Genomic DNA, 19,859 nt, shown 5'->3' on the forward strand with positions numbered 1-19,859 from the left:
TCAAAGGACACCATTAACAGAGAAAAAGCAACCAATGAATCAGAGGAAAATATCTGTACATCATACCTGATAAAGGATTAATATCCATAAAGCACCCCTAAAACTCAACAAAAAGAACCTAATTTTAAAATGGGCAAAAGGATCTGAATAAACATTTCTCCAAAGATTTACAAATGGCCAAAAACACAAAAACAGAGGCTCAGCACCACTAACCATTAGGGAAATATAAATCAAAACCACATTGAAATGGCACTTCACAGCCATTAGGATGGTGGTTACAACAACAAAAGAAAAAAAGAACAAGAATTGGTGAGGATGTGGAGAAACTGGATATTTCTAGCAGGATTGCAAAGTGTGGCAGCCAGCTACTGTGAGAAACTGCATGGCAATTCCTTAAAACTTAAACCAGAATTTTCATATGATATAGCAATTCCACTTCTGGGTATATTTTTTTAAAAAGCAAGGACTAGGCGTGGTGGCTCAAGCCTGTAATCCCAGTACTTCAGGAGGTCAAGGCGTGTGGATTACCTGAGGTCAGGAGTTTGAGACCAGCCCAGCCAACACGGTAAAACCCTGTCTCTACTAAAACACTAAAATTAGCCGGGAGTGATGGCACGCACCTGTAGTCTCAGCTGCTCGGGGGGCTGAAGCAGGGGAATCACTTGAACTCGGGAGGTGGAGGTTGCAGTGAGCTGAGATTGTGCCACTGCACTCCAGCCTGGGCAACAAGAGTGAAACTCCTTCTCAAGAAAAACAAAAAACGGGGACTTGAAAAGATATTTGTGCACACCAATAGGGGAATGGATAAACAAAACAGGAATGTATATTTTGGGGGAAGGTAGAGGGTATTATCCAGCCTTAAAAAGAAGCTTTTTTTTTTGAGTCAGTCTCACTGTGTTGCCCACACTGGAGGGCAGTGGCATGATCTCAGCTCACTGCAGCCTCCGCCTCCTGGGTTCCAGCAATTCTCCTGCCTCAGCCTCCAAGGTAGCTGGGATTACAGGCACACACCACCATGCCCAGCCCTTAATAAGCATTGATACAATGCCACATTATTACACGGAGACCTCTCAACAGGGAAAAGAGGAAGCAAGGATAACTGCAGCCAGTCTGTGGGTCCGCCCTGCTCTCACGACTGCAGGCGTGAGCCACCATGCCCGGCCCTTAGTAAGAAATTGATACAATACCACAAGATGAACCTTGAACTCATAATGCTAAGTGAAAAAGACACACATAAAAAGCACAAGTGTTGTATAATTTCAGTCATATGAATTACTTAGAGCAGTCAAATGCACAGGGACAGAAAGCAGAAAGGTGATTGCCAGGGACTGGGGGCAGAGGGAGAATGGAGAGTTACTGTTTAATAAGCACTGTTTTTCATTTGGGGAATACAGAAAAGTTCTGGAGGTAGGTGGTAGTGATGACTGTATGATATGAATGTATTTTAAGGAAATTGAACTGTACACTTAAAAATAGCTAAAATGGGGCCAGCTGCAGTGGCTCATGCCTGTAATCCCAGCATTTTGGGAGGCTGAGGCGGGCAGATCACCTGTGGTCAGGAGTTTGGGACCAGCCTGGCCAACGTGGTGAAACCATGTCTCTTCTAAAAATAGAAAAATCAACCAGGCGATGTGGTGGGCACCTGTAATCCCAACTACTCGGGAGTCTGAGGCAGGAGAATCGCTTGACCCTGGGAGGCAGTTGTTGCAGTGAGCTGAGATCGCTGTCCAGTGTGGGCAACAGAGACTTCATCTGAAAAAANAAAAAAAAAAAAAAAAAAAAAAAAAAAAAAGAGTAAATTTTGTTGTATATATGTTACCACAACAAAAAATAAAACATAATATGAACTCAGCAAGAAAATGAACACATAGAGCAACACAGATTGAACTAGAAAGTAAGTATTGGCTCAGATAAGCAAACTATGGTATGATTGCATTTTTACAAAAACAGGTAAAAGCAATCACGCTGTTTAGAAATATACACAGTGTATAGCCTAAAACAACAAAGCCACAAGGGGACAGTCACTCCAGGAAGGCATGGACAGAGATACAATTGTATAGGGCACAACAGTGGCTTTTAAGGTACTGGTAAACAGGTTTCTTTGCTTACGCAGTGGGTACAAGGGTATTCATAATTATTCTTGGAGTGTACATATGTTTTATATAAATCTCCAGACACGTAATATTTCACAATTTTAAATGTACTCCCTGCAACAAAAGAATAGTGAGCCTTCTCCATGTTTTGCTTCTCAGATGGTTTATGTTTTGGAGTAAGACTGGAAAATCCAACAACACAGTGATTACTTTTCAGTCTCACTGAGTTTTCTTCTTCTTTTTCTCAAAGCAGCATTTGTTCCACTTTCTCTGTCAGAAATAAAACGGTTCCAGATACTTATCTCACCCCGATGCTTTAAAGACTGTGGACCTACACAGGCTTCTATCATGACTTCTGGCAGTGACTCTGCTCATGAAACAACACTCACTAGGTAAGAGTTCAATGTTCTTATGAACTGATCAGAAAATACTGATAATCTCGTAGATTTTAAAATGTGTTAATACTGTTTTGATAGAGATATTTTTCTTATCAATAATTAGAAATATCTAACCAGGAAAATTTGAGCTCATTTAGAGAGCTATGTTGAATCTCTGAAAATAAAACACAGACACAGATAAACTATTCAATCGAAATATATTTGTCTAATATCTACAAAGTGTGAACAACTGGTCTTAAGAAAGCAGACAAAAGGCACAAAATTAGTATTACTACAGAGAAGCTTTCATGCTATTTGGATTTTATAAATATCATTGGAGTGGCACAGTAAAAAATAAATTAAGCATTCAGCAAAAACCAGATATTTCATTTTTCCCTTGCTTTGCATTTTGGTCACTCCTTTGACATCATTTGTAAAGGCTAAAGGATGACATTTAACTGAAACCATGGAACATGTATGTTTTAATCACAGTGCTTTCTTGCAGAGTTTGGGTCAACCAGAGAGGTGCACTTCAGGGAAAAAAAAAATCCACAGGAAATTCTCTTCTCTTTCCCCAAACTAAATACAAGATTGAGGCTGTGGTTGTGCATGTTTACATGTGCATGCGTGTATTTAACTTCTAAAGCCCTTTTTCATCGTAAAAGAAGTCTCCATATGATTGGTTTTCTGATGTAAAAGAAGCGACTTCTCAACAATGTGTGACTAGCGCTGTCACTGTGAGAGATGGGTGGAAAAGTACTTGGGGGGCCTTGGCTGAGTTCTCTCAGAGGTGCTCCATCCTGCAAGGCTCTGGCATAAATCCTTACCAGCTTCCTTCCAACCCTCACCCAGCAGGAAATGGTTGCTTATCTTTCTTGGGTGCGCACAGACAAAACACTGAGGTGGGGAGGGAGGTGAGAATCACAATAATTTTGAAATGATAGCCACCCATACTTCTACCGGGAATGAGCCACTTTCTCCCATATGGATGGTGATCGGGCCACGCCAGGTCACCTTCATTTTGACAGGAGTTGACTAAGTGAGAATATCTTTGTGAGTGTAAAACATTTTTGGCAAAGTGAAAAATAGAAAACTTCAAACTTCATTGATAAAAAGGAGCTCATGATTACCCACTTCAACCTTGGTGAGTGCAGTATTTACATGTATCATCATACTCAGATGTGTACGTAGTGCATGCGTGTGAACATATTCCCTGTGCACACGCACGCCCCAAATGGCTCTTGAATAAATTCATTCCTCTAGCGGAGTGTGGGGTGCACTTGTCCTAGTGTATAATTTCTCGGTTATGTCTTGGATGCTAATACAAGGTCTCAGTGAATGCCAACAAAACCCTGATACTCTACTACTTTAATATTCCTACAAAAGCAGGGCTCTACTGGGAAGCTCTGCATCTCCACTTCATCAGTGTGCCTTCCAGAGGGGATTGACGTATACCCAGCCATCGCCCTGCAAGAGAAGAAAGGAGGCATCATTACATGGAGACCTCTCAACAGGGAAAAAGGGAAGCAAGGCTAACCGCAGCCAGTCTGCGTGTCCGCAGACTGTCCCGATGCCTTACACACAGGCCAGGCTGCTGGGCTCACTACCCCTCCTCAGCCCCGCTGCTCTTTGGAGACCTAGATGACCTTGACCTTCCTACCCTGGCATAGCAGGAGGAAACTGCATGAAATGAGCAAAATAAAAGGGGGGCTTGGTTGGTTTACATCAAGGCTGATTGCTTGCAAAAAAAAAAAAAAAAAAAAAAAGCACTTTGACAGTGGACAAGAGAAAAGGAGAGTAGCCAGATGAACGGCCAAGAAAAAGACAAGGCAAGGGTAAGTCCCAGCCCCCAGCCCAGAAGGGAGGACCTAGCAAAGGCTCTCTCCAGTAGGCGTAGTCCCAAACAAATCAGCACACACAGGAAACACCAGCAATCAAATATCAAGTGAGAGAAAGGCGAGAATTAAAACGGTACTAATAACATACCATCTGGTTATGACTAGAAGGCGCTATACTGAATAATGCTGGTATTCAGAGGACTCTTACGCCTTACATGCCCCCAGCCCTTCTGTTACGGACATAGAGGCTTTTCTTAAACTCAGGAAGAAGAACTATGAATGTTTTCTGTTGTTGTTGTTTAACGTACAACCTTCCACAGAAGCCAGACTCAAGAGAAAACGGATCCACCTCACAGAAGGATCTTTCGAGGTTCTACCTCACCTGGGCAGGGCTCCCACACAGGGTCCCCACCCAGTGACCCATAAAGGCGGAGTCTTCTCCAGGCAGCTTTCCTGCCTGAACCAGCATCCTCCCTTGAAATCACCTTTAGTCCACAGCCCACGGTTCCTGACTCAGGAGAGCAGTGGTGGCTTCCTGCCCTAACTCACTTCTCAGCCTTGTGTGTAGACAGAATAATCCTTCCTTGTAGCAGAAGTCAGAGATTAGCAACACCTGGGCTAAAGAAAGCCCACAGATACATTTTGATGGGCTCCTGGCATTTAAATTTTTTAAATTCTTTGATAGCATGCAAATATGAGATTTCTCATAAAAATTCACATTTCTGGCTCCTCATGAACAATCTGTTATCACCAGGAGAGGAGCCGCGTCTGCCCCAGCCCTCCCTGGCCACTGCTCACTGCTGTTGCTGGGTCCTGCGCGCCTCCCTGAGGAAGTGCGGCTCCTACATTTTCATAATTTCCAATCCTGTTGTCAGAACGCCTCCCAATCCCTCTGCAAACAACTTCAAGTGCTTAAGGGCTTCAGCTGGGCAAGTGGTGCCTTGGCCACTTGCCCAGGTATTATTTCTACTTCAGTGTCACATTTGCAGGTGACAGCAGCAGCCCCATAGGCGCAGGACTGGGGCTGGCCTTCCCCAGCATGACCAGCCCTTGCAGCCCACAGAAGGCAAAGCTCTGACAGACAGTTCTCCATCAGTGAGGGCTCCAGCCCACCCAGGCATGGAGATGAGCTGTGAGGCACTCCACAGTTTGTTCCTAAAGATGAAGTAACAGGGGCCATGATGTTTTTGGGTTTTCTTGTTTATTTTTTTTAAAACTGAGTCTCACTTTTGTTGCCCAGGCTGGAGTGCAGTGGCACAATTTCAGCTCACTGCAACCTCCGCCTACCAGGTTCAGGTGATTCTCCTGTCTCAGCCTCCTGAGTAGCTGGGATTACAGGCGTGCACCACCACACCTGGCTAATTTTTGTATTTTTAGTAGAGATGGGGTTTCTCCATATTGTTCAGGCTGGTCTCAAACTCCCGGCCTCAGGTGATCTGCCAGCCTCGGCCTCCCAAAGTGCTGGGATTACAGGCCTGAGCCAGCGCGCCCAGCCGATGGTTTTCTTTTTAAAAACAGAACAGTGTCCTGTCTGCAATCCCATCCCGTTCCCTCACTAGCAGGCTGACGTGCTTTTCTGACAGAGGGATACCCGAGGAGAAGTGTCAGTTACTCGGTTCTGCCCTCTGGAAGGTTTCATGAATGTTGTGGCAGAAAACCTGTCCTGAAGCCTGGACCAAAACTGCAGCCAGAGCCGACCTGCCTCTGTGCAGCCCTGCCCTGCCTGGTATTTATCCAATCTGGGGTCAGCAAGAAACTCCCTCAGTCCAGCCCCGCCCCTGCTATTTATCCAATCTGGGGTCAGCAAGAGAAACCCATCTACCCTCTCAGGACAAGTTATCTCCCAGGCAAGAGCCCGGTGACTGACAGGTGGCAGAGTTACCTCCTGGATAAAATATTTGGGCTTCCACGGTGTCCGGAGGTTCTCACGCTTCCGTTCCTCCACCCGCTGCTTCTCCTCCAGGTGCCGCTTCTGCTCGGTGGCGGCATCAATGTCCCCCAGCCGCAGGTATCGGGTCACCTCCCGCCAGAGGTTCCTGGGGATGCGTGGAGGAGAGGAAACAATCAGCCAGGTCAGCTGGCTGCAAGCTAACAGAATTCCGCCAGGAGCAGCCAGGGCAGCAAGGGACATCCAGGGCAGCCCTCTCTGGGGCAGCTCATCGCAGATTCCGAGAGCCTGGAATTGAACCCACGGCTACCCAGCTCCGCCTCTCTGTTTCTACTCTCCACTTGCACCAGCCAGCACGCCTTTCTCAGGGCCTGGAGTTTCTGGGAATCAAATCTAATAGTAGCAGTAAACATTCTACTACCACTGCAAACCCCGACAGCAGGCACATATGGCATTTACCGTATTTCTAAGCATTTTACATATATAAACCTATTTAATCCTCACAGCAACCCAATGATGTATTATAGATGGTAGTTTCTTATCTCCATTTTACAGAGGAGAAAATTTAAGGTCCACATAAGGTTAGGTGACTCACCCAGGGTCACCACTCTGGTAAATCTGAACAAGACCCGCTTTTCCAAAGGGACCTGGAATTAGGAGTTAGAGGCTGATGCATGTGTGGTGTGTGGGTATTTGTGTGTGCATGCTTTAGTGCGGGATCTCTCATCTTCCCCAGGTCTACACAAAGCCACTTCTCTGCTTCATGCATTCACTGCAGAAGGCAGCTTAAAGGGAGTGAGGCCAGGCTGCTGGGCTCACTACCCCTCCTTGGCCCAGCTGCTCTTTGGAGACTCAGATCACCTTGACCTTCCTACCCTAGCATGACAGGAGGAAACCCCATGAAATGAGCAAAATAAAAAGGGAACTTAGTTGGTTTACATCGAGGAAGGCTGATTACCTGGCAAAAAAAAAAAAAAAAAAAAAAGCACTTTGGCAGTGGGACAAGAGAGAAGGGAAGCAGCTAGTGTTTAACACCAGCTTGTATGTGGCTTGCGTTTAACATACAGTTCTCTCCTCAGGCCCTCCTTGGGACCAGCCGGTATTCAGACACACACTGTTCTAGACAGAAAGGAAAGGAACCATGATAAATCAGGACGCCACCGCCCAACCACTTCCTCACTTAGATGCATCAGAAGTTGAGACTTCACAGACAGGAAACAGAATTCCAGGTAGTGGAGATGCCCTCCCTGGCTCCTAGAAAATGAGGCCTCTTCACCCAGGGGCAAGTGAGTGCCCATCATTAGGTCCGGGCCAGGGAGCACATCTACAGCAGATGTCCTTAACCCTTTCCCCAGCAGGGGCTCAGAGCAGCAGGAAGCCTTGAGTGCTGGCATGGCCAGGCTGAGGACGGGCAGATGGGGCTGGCAGTAAATCAGGGACAGCCAGCAGCGCCCCCTAGGGGTACCGCCGCCAACAGAAGAAAGCCCAGCTGCGCACTCCCCTGAATACCAGACCCGGCCTAAATCACACCATACAAAGACCCAAGGAGCGTGACGCTGTGGCCCCATTTTACAGCAAGTCAACCACTGGTACGGAGAGAGAAGCCAGGTCCGACTGGTCTCTCGGTCCTGCTCTTTCCGCTGAGCCCTGATAACTGATTTAAGAGGAAACACTCACCCAACAGTACGGCTGGTGGGGGGAGGGTGCGGTGTGAAACCACAGGCCTCATCACACACCCTCAACACACATCTCACGCTGAGGGTGGGGCTGGGCACCGGGACAGCCGGGGTCAGGGGGGTTCTCTCAAGGTCCATGATAAGCCCCATCATAAGACGGTGGCCCCAAGTGTAGAGGGCAGAGACCCCAAAACCAGAGACACAGTGACGGGACCAGAACTACAGATGAAGATCTCTGCCCTACATGAATAGGGACCCGACCAGGAGAGTCACCCGGGAGGGGACAGGAGAAGGGAGTGGAGAAGGCTCTGAGCACTAAGCTAAAAGAAAAGAAGTCAACAGGGCAGGGAGGGCTGGGGCCATTCAGTGGGAAAGCCAAAGGAAGCGGAGGGGTGCTTGCTCTGAGAAGGGGAGGGCAGCACAGCCGAGGGTGGGCAAGTGGCTGAGGCCGAGCAGGACTGGCATCTCTGGATGAAGCCACTGGGCCCCTGAGGGCTCTGGCCAAGGCAGGGTTCCTGCTCAGACCAAGCTCTGGGCCTCGCAGGCAGACTTACAGGTATGGGAAAAACAAAGACCGCAGAGTTACCTTGATTCTACCCCTAATGAGTTCCCTTCCAGGAATTCTAGCTGGGGACTGCAGGCTCACCATGGGCTGACACCACTGTGAGAGCTAAGACACTGTTCTAACTGCTGGGCCACCTAGCACAGATGGTCCTTTCCTTTGCCTCTGCAGGGAAGGCCTGGCAGGCCTGGCTGGGAGGGTGAACACAGTGCTCTGAGCAGCCAAGGAGCCTTGGACCAGCCACTCCGCACCTCACGGCTGTTTCCTCTGCAGAGAACAAGGATGGGTGGGCTCAGTTTCTCTACACAGCAGTCCCCCTTTACCCACGGAGGATGCATTCGGAGACCCCCAGCAGATGCCTAAAGCCACACATGGCACCAAACCTACATATACTATGTTTCTTCCTGTACCTACCTAGGATGTCATTTAATTTACAAATTAGGCATAGTAAGAGATTAATAATAGAACAATTATAACAATATACCATAATAAAAGTTATGTGAATGTGTTCTCTCTCTGAAAATACTGTGGTATTTTCAGGTGGCGGCTGACTACAGGTAACTGAAACCAAAGAAGGCAAAATCACAGATAAAGGGGCTGCTGGAGCTTGTTCTGCATTTCAGTACAATCTACAGTAGTCAAAAAGAGGTAGCATCTTCTCTTACTCTGGCAACAGACTCCACCCCTGCTCTAAGCTGAGCTCTGGGTTCCCACAGGCTAACAAGCCACAGAGAGTCTTAACAGGGAGTAGCTCAACTACCCTGCTATCCTTCAAAGCAAAGAAGCAGGCGATCATAGTTTTGTTCTCAACAGCCAGATCAGAAACAGTCACGTCACGATATGAACCACGGACTTCCCCATTCTGTCAATGCTTCATCAGAGGCAGTGTGGGCAAGGGGATGGGCTTCCTTCCTCACTGCAGTCTTTTCCTTGTCCTGCTACTGCTTCCCAAGAGGATGCGCTGAAACACTAACTGGTTAGAGTCCAAGCCCTCCAGTTAGACACAGAGAAGGTTCTGCTCACTGTCCTCAAACAGACTGATTAACAAGCAAGAGGGTGCAAATTCTACAACCAAGCAGAGGTTCTAGGGATACTGAAGCTGTTTTTATTAAACCCAGTTATTCATATAATGAATTATTTACACACACTGTGGTATCCCTGCTTTGTTTTCACGTATAAGAACTGTTTCTATTTGGTTACAAACTCTCGTAGTAATAGTGAACCCTTTCACAAAATCATTTGTAATTTAGTTTTAACCCTACATCGTATTTCTAAAGAGTGTATGCTTTCTGATTAGAGCAGGGGTTGGCAAACATTTTCTGTAAGGGGCCAAAGAGTAAACATTTTAGGCTTTGCAGGCCATATGGTCTTGGTCGCAACGACTTAACTCAGCCATTGTAGCAGGAAGGCGGCTATAAGCCATATGTAAATGAATTATCATGGCTGTGTTCCAATAAAACTTTATTTACAAAATCGGCCTCAGGTTGGATTTGGCCATAGTTTGCTGATGTCCTACATAAAAAAAATAAAACTGGCAGCTGGGCATGGTGGCTCATGCCTCTAAACCCAACACTTTGGGAGGCAGAGGTAGGCGGACCATGAGGGAGGAGTTCAAGACCAGCCTGCCCAAGATGGTGAAACCTCGTCTCTACTAAAAGTACAAAAATTAGCTGGGCTTGGTGGTGGGCGCCTGTAATCCCAGCTACTCAGGAGGCTGAGGCAGAGAACTGCTTGAACCTGGGAGGCGGAGGTTGCAGTGAGCCAAGATCGTGCCACTGCACTCCAGCCTGGGTGACAGAGTAAGACTCTGTCTTTAAAAAAAAAAAAAAAAAAAAAACAACCTGGCATATTCCAAGGAGATTCTGCCTCTGCCTGCATAAACATCACATTAAGTGACTGCACCACATTCATACCATAACCACAGGCACACGAATTGAGTGGATACTTCATAATTTGCTTAGCCATTTTCCAATTAGACAAGTGATTTAATCTTTCTTTTGTTGCTTAGTTTTTTTTTTTTCTGAATTTAAGAATTTGCCCTGAGAACAGATTCTTAGAAGTAGAATGTAAGATTAGGCCGGGCGCGGTGGCTCACGCCTGTAATCCCAGCACTTTGGGAGGCCGAGGCGGGTGGATCACGAGGTCAAGAGATCGAGACCATCCTGGTCAACATGGTGAAACCCCGTCTCTACTAAAAATACAAAAAATTAGCTGGGCATGGTGGCGCATGCCTGTAATCCCAGCTACTCAGGAGGCTGAGGCAGGAGAATTGCCTGAACCCAGGAGGCGGAGGTTGCGGGGAGCCGAGATTGCGCCATTGCACTCCAGCCTGGGTAACAAGAGTGAAACTCCGTCTCAAAGAAAAAAAGAAAAAAAAAAAGAAAAAAAAAAAAAAGAAGTAGAATGTGAGATTAAAGTGGATTCATGAATTGAAAGCTGCTGGTCCACGCACCTGAACTGCACACGTGTACTAGAAGGACAGGGTATAGAGCGTCAATTTTACTACACCTTTCCCAGCATTGACTCTTTTAGAAATAATATTGCTAATCTGGCAAGAAAAAATTAGTATCTCGTTGATTCACTGTGTAGTTCTTTGATTACTATCAATTCTCTGTATTTACCTTTGCAATTAAGCAACAGATCAGTTGAGTTGACAAACTTCTGCAAAACAAGCAGTGAAAGTCTGCTGAAATCTGTCCTCACACCCCACCCCGTGACTGCAGAATGACTTAACCAAAAGCTGAAAGGTTCCGTTCCTAAGTGACACATGGTAGAAAATTTAAATATTTAAAGAAGCCAGGAGAACGTGATTCCTGGCCTCTTTCCAGTCGCTAAGCTTGCAAAGTCTTTTTTCTTCTCTGTCCCTTGAGTCAAGTGCCCAGCACGACTAAGCTGGAGAGGAAGACGCAGCCCGGTTCTCACCTGGACTCCATGGGCCCCTGCTTCTCCAGAGGTCTAATCTTCTTGGGATACACTGGCAGTGTCGTTGTGTCGATGACTTTGGTTTCTCCGTTGCTGTAGGTGAACTCTAAAGTGCCGTTCCATTCCCCATGGGCCTTACAAACAATGGTGTTGGTTGGATTGTGCTTCACTTCCGCGGTAACCCTGAATTAATGAGTCAAATGAACACACTTTGCAAGATGATAAAAACAGAGACTTCGAAAGGTGTAGCCATCTCTAGAGATTTTTTTTAAAATCAGGAATGGGAAGGAGGATTGTTTTTGCAGCCTGGCTCAAAGACTGACTCTGAAAAGATGATCTAATATCCTTGAGCAGCAAAAGAAAGCATCATTGGAAAAACCAGTGAATGTGAATACAGTATATAGATTAGTCAATAGTAATACAGCCATGCTAATTTCTTAATTGTGATAAACACAATGGTTATATTGTATAAGGTACCACTGGGATGAAAATCAGGCAATTCAAGAAAAACAAAGTAAGTGGGCAGGGGACGAGGGATAAAAGACTGCAAATATGGTGCAGTATCTACAGCTCAGATTACGGGTGCACCAAAATCTCACAAATCAGCACTCAAGAGCCTACTCGTGTAACCAGATACCACCTTGTACCACAATAACTTATGCAAAAAAATTGTTTTTAAAAAGAAAAACAAACTAGAATATACTCTCTTCTCCAAAATAGCATCTGATAATACGACATTTTAACCCTAAAAAGACTGTAAGAGTGCAGCGTGAGCTTTCAAAGCCTTAAATCAGGTCCATTTTGTATGGGGTCAAACATGGCTGCCCATAATCCCAGCAGAGCTGATGCTGGAAAAGGAGGGAAACATCTGCTCCGGCATCCACACAGCCTCTGAATGAAGGCTGAGCAAACCTAGAGTCTCGGTCCCAATCAGTACCTTCCAACTCACAGCAGTGGCTCTGAGGAATGACCTCAGCCTCTCCCTTAAAGGGCCTTTGTGGAAATTTGTGACCTCTCTTTCACCTGCCTTGCCTGTGGGAATTCCAAGTGAAAGCAGACTCCCAGCTCCCTCTCCCTCGCTGAGCTTTCTGAGCAGCTGAAGGAACACAGCAGAAATGGAGACACCTGCCCCAAAGCAGCCACGCGTAGGATCTAAATTCCTGATTTCCTTAAGGCCCAGCTCAGGCTGAATTTAGAGTTTTCAAACACACTGGGAGGCTTTCTCCTTGAGCCTAAAAACAGTCACAGTTCTTAGGTAGCAAGGCGGAGGCTCACAGGCAGGTATGAGGCATCTTCTGGGCTGCACAGGGGAAAGGTATTAGTGGTGTGCTGGTCAATATTTAACATGGATCTCCAAAAGGGAGAACACCTGATGTGTAGCATTTGCCAATTTCTGTGGTGGCCATCATGGCTGATTCCAACTACCCACATGACAGCACTGAACGTGGAGTACACACAAATCAGCTCTTACGAGCTGGCGTGTGCTGGCTCCAGGTGCCCCCAAGTCTGTCCACATGCCCCTGTGACTCTGATACCCTCACAGTAATGCCATGCAGAATAATGCTTTCCAAGAAAAAGGGCAAAGATGGAAGATACAGTGTATCTTGCTTACACAGTCGTCTGTGCTGAAAGGATTTTTTTTTTTTAATAGCTGGAGCAATAAAAACAATTTTGTGCTTCTTCAAAGAGCAGACCTCTCCTTTGATTTCTTTGACTTTGGCTTCCCCAGTTTCTCAAAAGAAAGAAATGATCCTGACCTCATGGATGGATGACACAGAACTGAGGATAATATGAAATGGGGGGCTGTCTGGCTATGTCGGGTTCATAGATTGAATCACTTCAGAGCAAAGCGACAACCTGTGGCTTCGGAAGGGAGAGTGTATTCCAGCAAACAGAAGTGCTTTTATTCTCTGGTGCGTGTTCTGCAAATGCATCACCAAAAATTTCACCTTAAGTTTAGAATGGACAGGACCCCAAAAAACTGCATGTGAGGTAGGGAAAAGGCATCTCTTGGAAAAGACCTTAACAACTTTATCTTGATTTTCAACTCATCCCATCCCTGAAACTCAGTCTCTAAGGGTGAAAGGAAAGTGGAGGCGTCGTGGTAAGACAAAGCCAGAGCCTCTCCAGTCACTACCTACCTGTGGACTTTCCCTCCATAGAAAGGCTTTGTGTGGAATATCACCGTCGCTGAGTACCCAGTCTTGGCACAGTTGATGCTGACTTTTCCTCCGAGCTCCACCCACGGGATGGTGAGAATGGACCGGGCGTAGGCACTAGGCAGGGTGAATACGTACTCCTCCCCGTGTTCCAGGAGCCTCAGCACACCTCCAGGGAGAGAGGAGGGGGAGTTAGGCATGCAAACACGCGAAGAGGGTGCGGGGGATCAGAAGAGATGAAGATGGGAAACCACAGAGCCTCCTGCACAGACGTCACGTCTCCCACCTCTGCAGAGGTGAGCTGCTCGTTCACTGTGGGCTCTACTGTGTGCAAAGGACTGAGAATACAGCAGTGAACAAGACAGACCCACTTTCTGCCCTCAGGGAGCAGGACAGAAAGGTGGTCACTAATCACCAATGAACACAAAATTGTAACAGGGATGAAGGTAGGAGGGAAAGGTGGCCAGCACAGTGGAGGCCTCCAACAGGAGAGACTGACCTGGTAAGAAAAGGTTTCCCTAAGAAAATGAACAGGGGAAGGAAGGGTGTTCTGCGCAGGGGGAAGAGCACGTGCATAGGCCCTGGGGTAGGAAGGAGCCTGGTAAGTGTGAAGACGCTGGGAAGAGGGCCCACATGCAGAAGAGAGATGGTGTGAATAGGTATGGCAGATAACCAAGTCAGCAGGGGGCCAGACCTTGTCTTTTAAACTTCTAAAAATTATGTTAAGGAGTTCTGCCTTTACCCTGAGCACTACAGAGACAACCTCAATGGTTCTCACAAAAATAGAGAAATCAGGCGGTACAGCTGCTGTCAGCAACCTTGGGAAAGACACCTACCAAGAGCGGGAAGCTAACACTCTCTGCCCACCCACCTCCAGAGGAAGGATATTCCAACCTAGAACCCGAAGTGGGAAAGGCCCTATTCCTCTTGAAGCAAGGCAGAATTAGGTGGGTTTGTCCATTTTTCTAGGGAACAGGGCCACAGTTTTCATCAAGTCCTCAAAGACCGCCCCCAGAATACAGAAGCACCTAGGAGTGCTGTAGAGTGGCGTGCAGATGCCCTGTACAGGCTGGCAGAGCCCCGAGACCCAGCACCACAGCTCTCTAAGATCACATCTCCATAAGGTACCTCAGTCTCCCACCCAACACGCTGGGACGTGGCTCCCGGGAGACACACATTCTCAGCTCCACTCCGGCTCACCCCAGGCCTCACTCTAGGGCTGCTCTGAGCCTTGTCAAGGGCGCTCTGAGCCTTAGGAGGGTAGAGGACCAGAGGTGCTTGGTGAGGGCACCTTTCCGGGCTTCCAGTCCCCCATTGGAAAGAGTGAAGAGTGGGGTCAATGACTCCCACACGACAGCACTTTCTGGCTGCCAGACCTTCCTGGGAGCTCCACAACAACTATCCTCTTCAGCTCACAACTGCTATTTGGCAATGGTAATCGTTTTAATAAGAGTGAGGAAACAAATTTTTAAGAGAGGTTAAGTAACTCAGCCATTTAGTACTTAATGGTACTAAGTACCTCTTAGGCTAGCACCCACCTAAATCACTTAGAGCTAGAATTTGCCGAGGAGAGAGAAAGGCAGGAAACAAGGGGGAGGGGAAGAGAGAGAAGGAGGGGTGGGGGGAGCAAGTTTCTTTTAGGATAGATGAGCTTGCCAGGGGAGTCTGAGGAGAGATGGGGTTAATTTGTACAAAGGAGTCATGACTGCTCTTATTTCTGAGGTCAATACTAAGATGTTTCCGACTATAGTTCCATCTGCCCTGGAGAATTCCTTTAATTGCCATGCACTACAGTATTTAGGACATGCTAGGCTTGTCCAGACCAGCGACATCACTCTCAGCTCTTAGCTAAGTCCATTAAAGTCTGTTTTCCCAACCCATGAAATACTTGGCTGGGTCTGAAAACCCAACTTGACGTGCTGGCATGTGTTTAGGGGCCTCAGTCCCTCCCAGGTGAAGGGATCCTCAGACATGTGACACATGCAGGCGCTGAGACACCCAGGGGAAGCAGATTATGTGGGTGGGACTGGAGGGCAGATATCACAGTTGTATTTACATCCTCCCTCTCTCTCTGGCTGGGAACATAATTGAATACTTTTAATACAAATCGACAAACGGCATAAGTCCACTACCCGAAATACACTGGCTATCAGAAGGGCCTTCTCCCCTTTTCTCTGCTCCAACTTGCTGGAGCTCTTAACTAAACCCATCTTCCTGGAAGTAAAGCCCCAGGCCACATCTTGCTCTCACTCTGTCACTCATTCCTCCTGCATTTGAGAGAGAAGAGCATCCCACATGACTCTGGAGGCCCTGTCCTATCCAGGCAGTGAAGGGAGGAGCGTTGTGTTTTGAGGAGAATTAGACATTGGTGTTTCAATCCCAAAAGTTTCTGCTCAAGACACTTGGAGGAGAATGGCCAAGTCGGACACTGTTTTTTGTTCAAAGCCGACCTTTGTGTCTGACTTCTTCGCGTTGGGTCGAGAAGACAGCCCAAAGCAGGTGGAAAATTGCAGCCAATGCCGAACACAGACCAGCACTTGGTTCTTCCTGACCAACAGCCAGGGAAAGTGGGAAAGTGGAAGAGAGAGGCCACCTCGAAGATCCCTCTCTACTCGAGTTTAATCTCCCAAGACCCCGGTTCCTTGGATGCCAGCTGTATCCTCACAGACCTGGAGACTGTGGCAGCTGAGAGAGGCCCCTAGACCCTGCAGAGAAGGCTGCCATTCATGTCTTCAGGGCCCCAGAGGAGAAGGTCCAACGCCACCCTCCCCACAGCGCTAATGGACTACAGAGAGCCCCCAATTTACTATGGTTCAACTTACAATGTTTTGACTTTTCAATGGTGCCAAAGCATAAGTAATCAATAGAAACCACTTTGAATTTTGGTTTTTTTCCCAGGTTAGTGATATGTGGGACGGCACTGTCTTGTAATGCCAGGCAACAGCAACGAGGCTCTTTCTCTCTTTTGAAGACAGGGTCTCAGTCACTCAGGCTCAAGTACAGTGGCACAATCATGGCTCACTGCAGCCTTGACCTCCTGGATTCAAGCAATCCTCCTGAAAAGCTGGGACTACAAGCACGAGCCACCATGCCCAGCTAATTAAAAAAATAAAATTACTTGTAGAGACGAGAGCTCTCTATGTTGCCCAAGCTGGTCTTGAACTCTTGGGCTCAAGTGATCCTCCTGCTTCTGCCTCCCAAAGTGAGTATAAACAACCTCCTACGTAGTTTCAATATTTGACGCCCTCCAAACCCCGGGTTGAAATTTGATCCCCAGTATTGGGGGTGGCGCCTAGTGAGAGGTGTTTAGGTCATGGAGAGGGATCTCTCATTAATGACTTACGGTCATCCTAGCAGTAAGGAGTGAGTTCTCACATTGGTAGTTCTTGCAAGAGCTCCCCTGAGAGCTAGTTGTCAAAAAGAACCTAGGCCTGGTGCAGTGGCTCACTCCTGTAATCCCAGCACTTTGGGAGGTGGAGGCAGAAGGACAGCTTGAGCCCAGGAGTTTGAGACCAGCCTGGGGAGCATGATGAAACCTCATCTCTACAAAAAATTTAAAACTAAAAAATTAGCTGGGCATGGTGGTGAGCACCTGTAGTTCCAGTTACTTGGGAGGCTAAGATGGGAGGATTGCTTGAGCCCAGGAGGTCGAGGCTGCAGTGAGTTATGATCACATCACGGCACTCCAGCCTGGATGACAGAGTAAGACCCTGTCTTAAAACAACAACAACAACAACAACAACAACAACAAAAAACGGGAAAGAGCCTGGCACCTCTGTCGCCTTGCATCTGCTCTCGCCGTGTGACCCCCACACAGGGGCTCCTCTTCTCCTTCCACCATGAGCGGATGCAGCCTTAGGCCGTCATCAGAAGCAGACGCTAGTGCCATGCTGTTTGTACAGCCTGCTGAACTGCGAGTCAAAGAAACCTCTTTTCTTTCAGGTATTCCTTTACAGCAACGCAAATGTTCTAGGACACAGCCCACCCTCTCCAGCGTGCTACGCTGCCAGATGATTCTGCCCAACTGCAGACTCCTGTAAGGGTTCTGAGCACGTTTCAGGTAGGCTGGGCTAAGCAAGGATGGTTGCTAGGCTAGATATATTACCTGTGGTTTCAACTTAGGATATTTTCACCTTTGGATGGGCTTATTGGAACACAACCCAATCATAAGCCAAGGAGCATCTCTGCTTGGCAGTAAAATCGTTCCAGACGAGCAATGTGTCTCCTTGGCACCGTAACCTCACCCCTGATGTCTACTGCATTCCTATTTTGTGGGTCACCCTGCATCTCCTTAACTGCGACACTTAGGGGACTCCTGCCGCTTGCATGACTAGCAGGAAACCTCTACAGACTGGGAACACATGACAGTCACAAACTCGGCTGGCTGCTATTCCTGGTCTCATTCAGAAATTTAAACTTTGCAAGGTAGGATTGTAACACTGAGATTTCCTTCACAGTGTTTTTTCATTGAGAATATGCCACAGGTTTTTTAAGGCCTGGATGAAATCTTAGGGGATCATTTCAATCCTCTGTCACTCACCAGCTTGGCAATCTTAACTTCTGTGCCTCAGTTTCCTCATCTGTGATGCACAGATAATGGTATCTGTACCTCCCACGGCTGTGGTTAAGATGGAGAAGGCGATTCTAAACTCAGCTAACAGCACTGCAGCAGGGCACACGGCCAAAATCCTGACAGTTTTATGTCTTTATTGCCCCTCATTCTTTAAGCCCCCTCTGTATGGGTATCGCCACCTGGTGACAAAGAGGAAAGTACAGCATCTTCTAATGGGCTACGCCTGTGAGGGACGGCAGGGGCACAGGGTGGACTCTTCCTAATGTAATGCTTTGTGTAAGAGACTGCATACTCCTCCCATTTGTCTTTAGAAAAATCTCTTCCAAATCATGGTAAAATGTGCCCCAGTCCTGGGGGAGGTCCGTGAGCCTCGGAGCTAGACTGATTTGAAGGCACTGGCAAGATCGCATTCCTTTGGCTTTTTCTGAAAAACGATAAATGTGTGCTCACTCATTAAATCACCTGCGACGATGCCTTCTTAGTACTCACTCTTTTTTCAGGGTCACATCAAAAAAACCTCTCCTTAATATGAATAAAAAACTATATTAAAATTAGACTTAAAAATGGGATCACAAATATAAGTTACTTCTTCCTTTGGCGTAATAGCTAAGAAAAGCTAAAAAAAAAAAAAAAAAATCAAATAATCAATCCTTCCATGCACAGTTAGTCCTTAGGCTGGGAGATCTTCATTTGAAATTCCACAAATTGATTCACCAATAAGCATAAAGGCAAAGCATTAAGATTTTCAAACTGACAGGCTTAAAATAATTTTGTGCCCAATCTCAATCTAAGGAACCAAGATACTTGGCTGGGACATCCACTCTGGAAAGCAGAGCCACAGAAGGGGCTCCGGGAAGGGGCTCTACAGAGCCAGCAGCATCGGCACTCACAGCCCCATGGCCATCATGTCAATTCCTCTCACTACAATTAACTGTCTTTTCCCACAAACTCGATTGAGAGCCTGTCATGCACCAGGCACTGATTCGGGCATTTTGAGGGCAGTGGGCTGCAAAGAGCAGCTGAACACCCTCAGCTCCCCAGCGGTGCAGGGTTGCGAGGGGTTGGCAGCCCACACTTTTCCAGGACAGAAGCCTTAGGTTGACTGAGCGACATCGGCTCTCGCCATCAGAGCAACGGAAAGGAGAGTGGGGGAGAAAGGGGTGCAGTCTCTGGGTTCAACCTGAGTGAATTCAGCGCATAACGAGGCACTTCGTAGCAGCGTTTCATTACAGCCAAATATGCCGCAGCCTACAGGCAATGATCTAAGAGAGACGCCCCCATATTTACATTCAGTTTCCAGGGGACCCATGCAAGATCTCTTTTACATACCGAGGAAATGGAAAAAGCATTATGTAACCCCAGTCAACAAATTCATGCGATGTGCAGGAAATATAAGAGAGAAAGGAAAATACCCCACCTCCGGCCTTCCCCACTCAAGGAGCTCTGAGTATAGCAGCCAGAACCTCCTGCTTTGAAGTTTGGAGATTCTTAGAAATAGTTTGTGTGAAAAATCAGATGCTGTGTTACAGAGGACGCACGTCATTAATATAGAAGATAAGAGATGTGGCTACTGAAAGGACTTAGGCCAACATAAGGCTCACAAGACTGAGCCAAGGGTCCCCCAGCCCTGCCCAGGCCACGCACAGTAGGAGAACATCAGGTGAGTGGCCAATGCCCAGGAGAGACCTTCCACAGTCTCTCTCCAGAACCTTCCTTCTGAACTCAGCACACTATTGAGAAGTCCGGAGCGGAATTTTCAAGCAAGTAGAAA

The 19,859-nt window shown here is 47.1% G+C and overlaps 1 protein-coding gene across 2 annotated transcripts in view; it reads right to left on the reverse strand.

The window, feature by feature from the left end:
* Positions 1 to 2,669: 2,669 nt before the first annotated feature.
* Positions 2,670 to 19,859, reverse strand: part of OSBPL10 (oxysterol binding protein like 10) — a 338,334-nt gene continuing 321,144 nt past the window's right edge. Inside the window, exons 9-12 of one of the 2 annotated variants that reach the window (XM_017521674.2) lie at positions 13,498 to 13,684; positions 11,357 to 11,539; positions 6,191 to 6,344; positions 2,670 to 3,937 (exon numbers count right to left, since the gene is read on the reverse strand). In XM_017521674.2, the coding sequence (XP_017377163.1) occupies positions 3,893 to 3,937; positions 6,191 to 6,344; positions 11,357 to 11,539; positions 13,498 to 13,684 (569 nt within the window). In that variant the 3' untranslated portion in view covers positions 2,670 to 3,892. The remainder of the gene's footprint in view (positions 3,938 to 6,190; positions 6,345 to 11,356; positions 11,540 to 13,497; positions 13,685 to 19,859) is intronic. The other variant, XM_017521675.2, reaches the window with a different exon arrangement.

Source organism: Cebus imitator, unplaced genomic scaffold (assembly GCF_001604975.1).
Source record: "Cebus imitator isolate Cc_AM_T3 unplaced genomic scaffold, Cebus_imitator-1.0 Scaffold21, whole genome shotgun sequence".
Lineage (NCBI taxonomy): Eukaryota > Metazoa > Chordata > Mammalia > Primates > Cebidae > Cebus > Cebus imitator.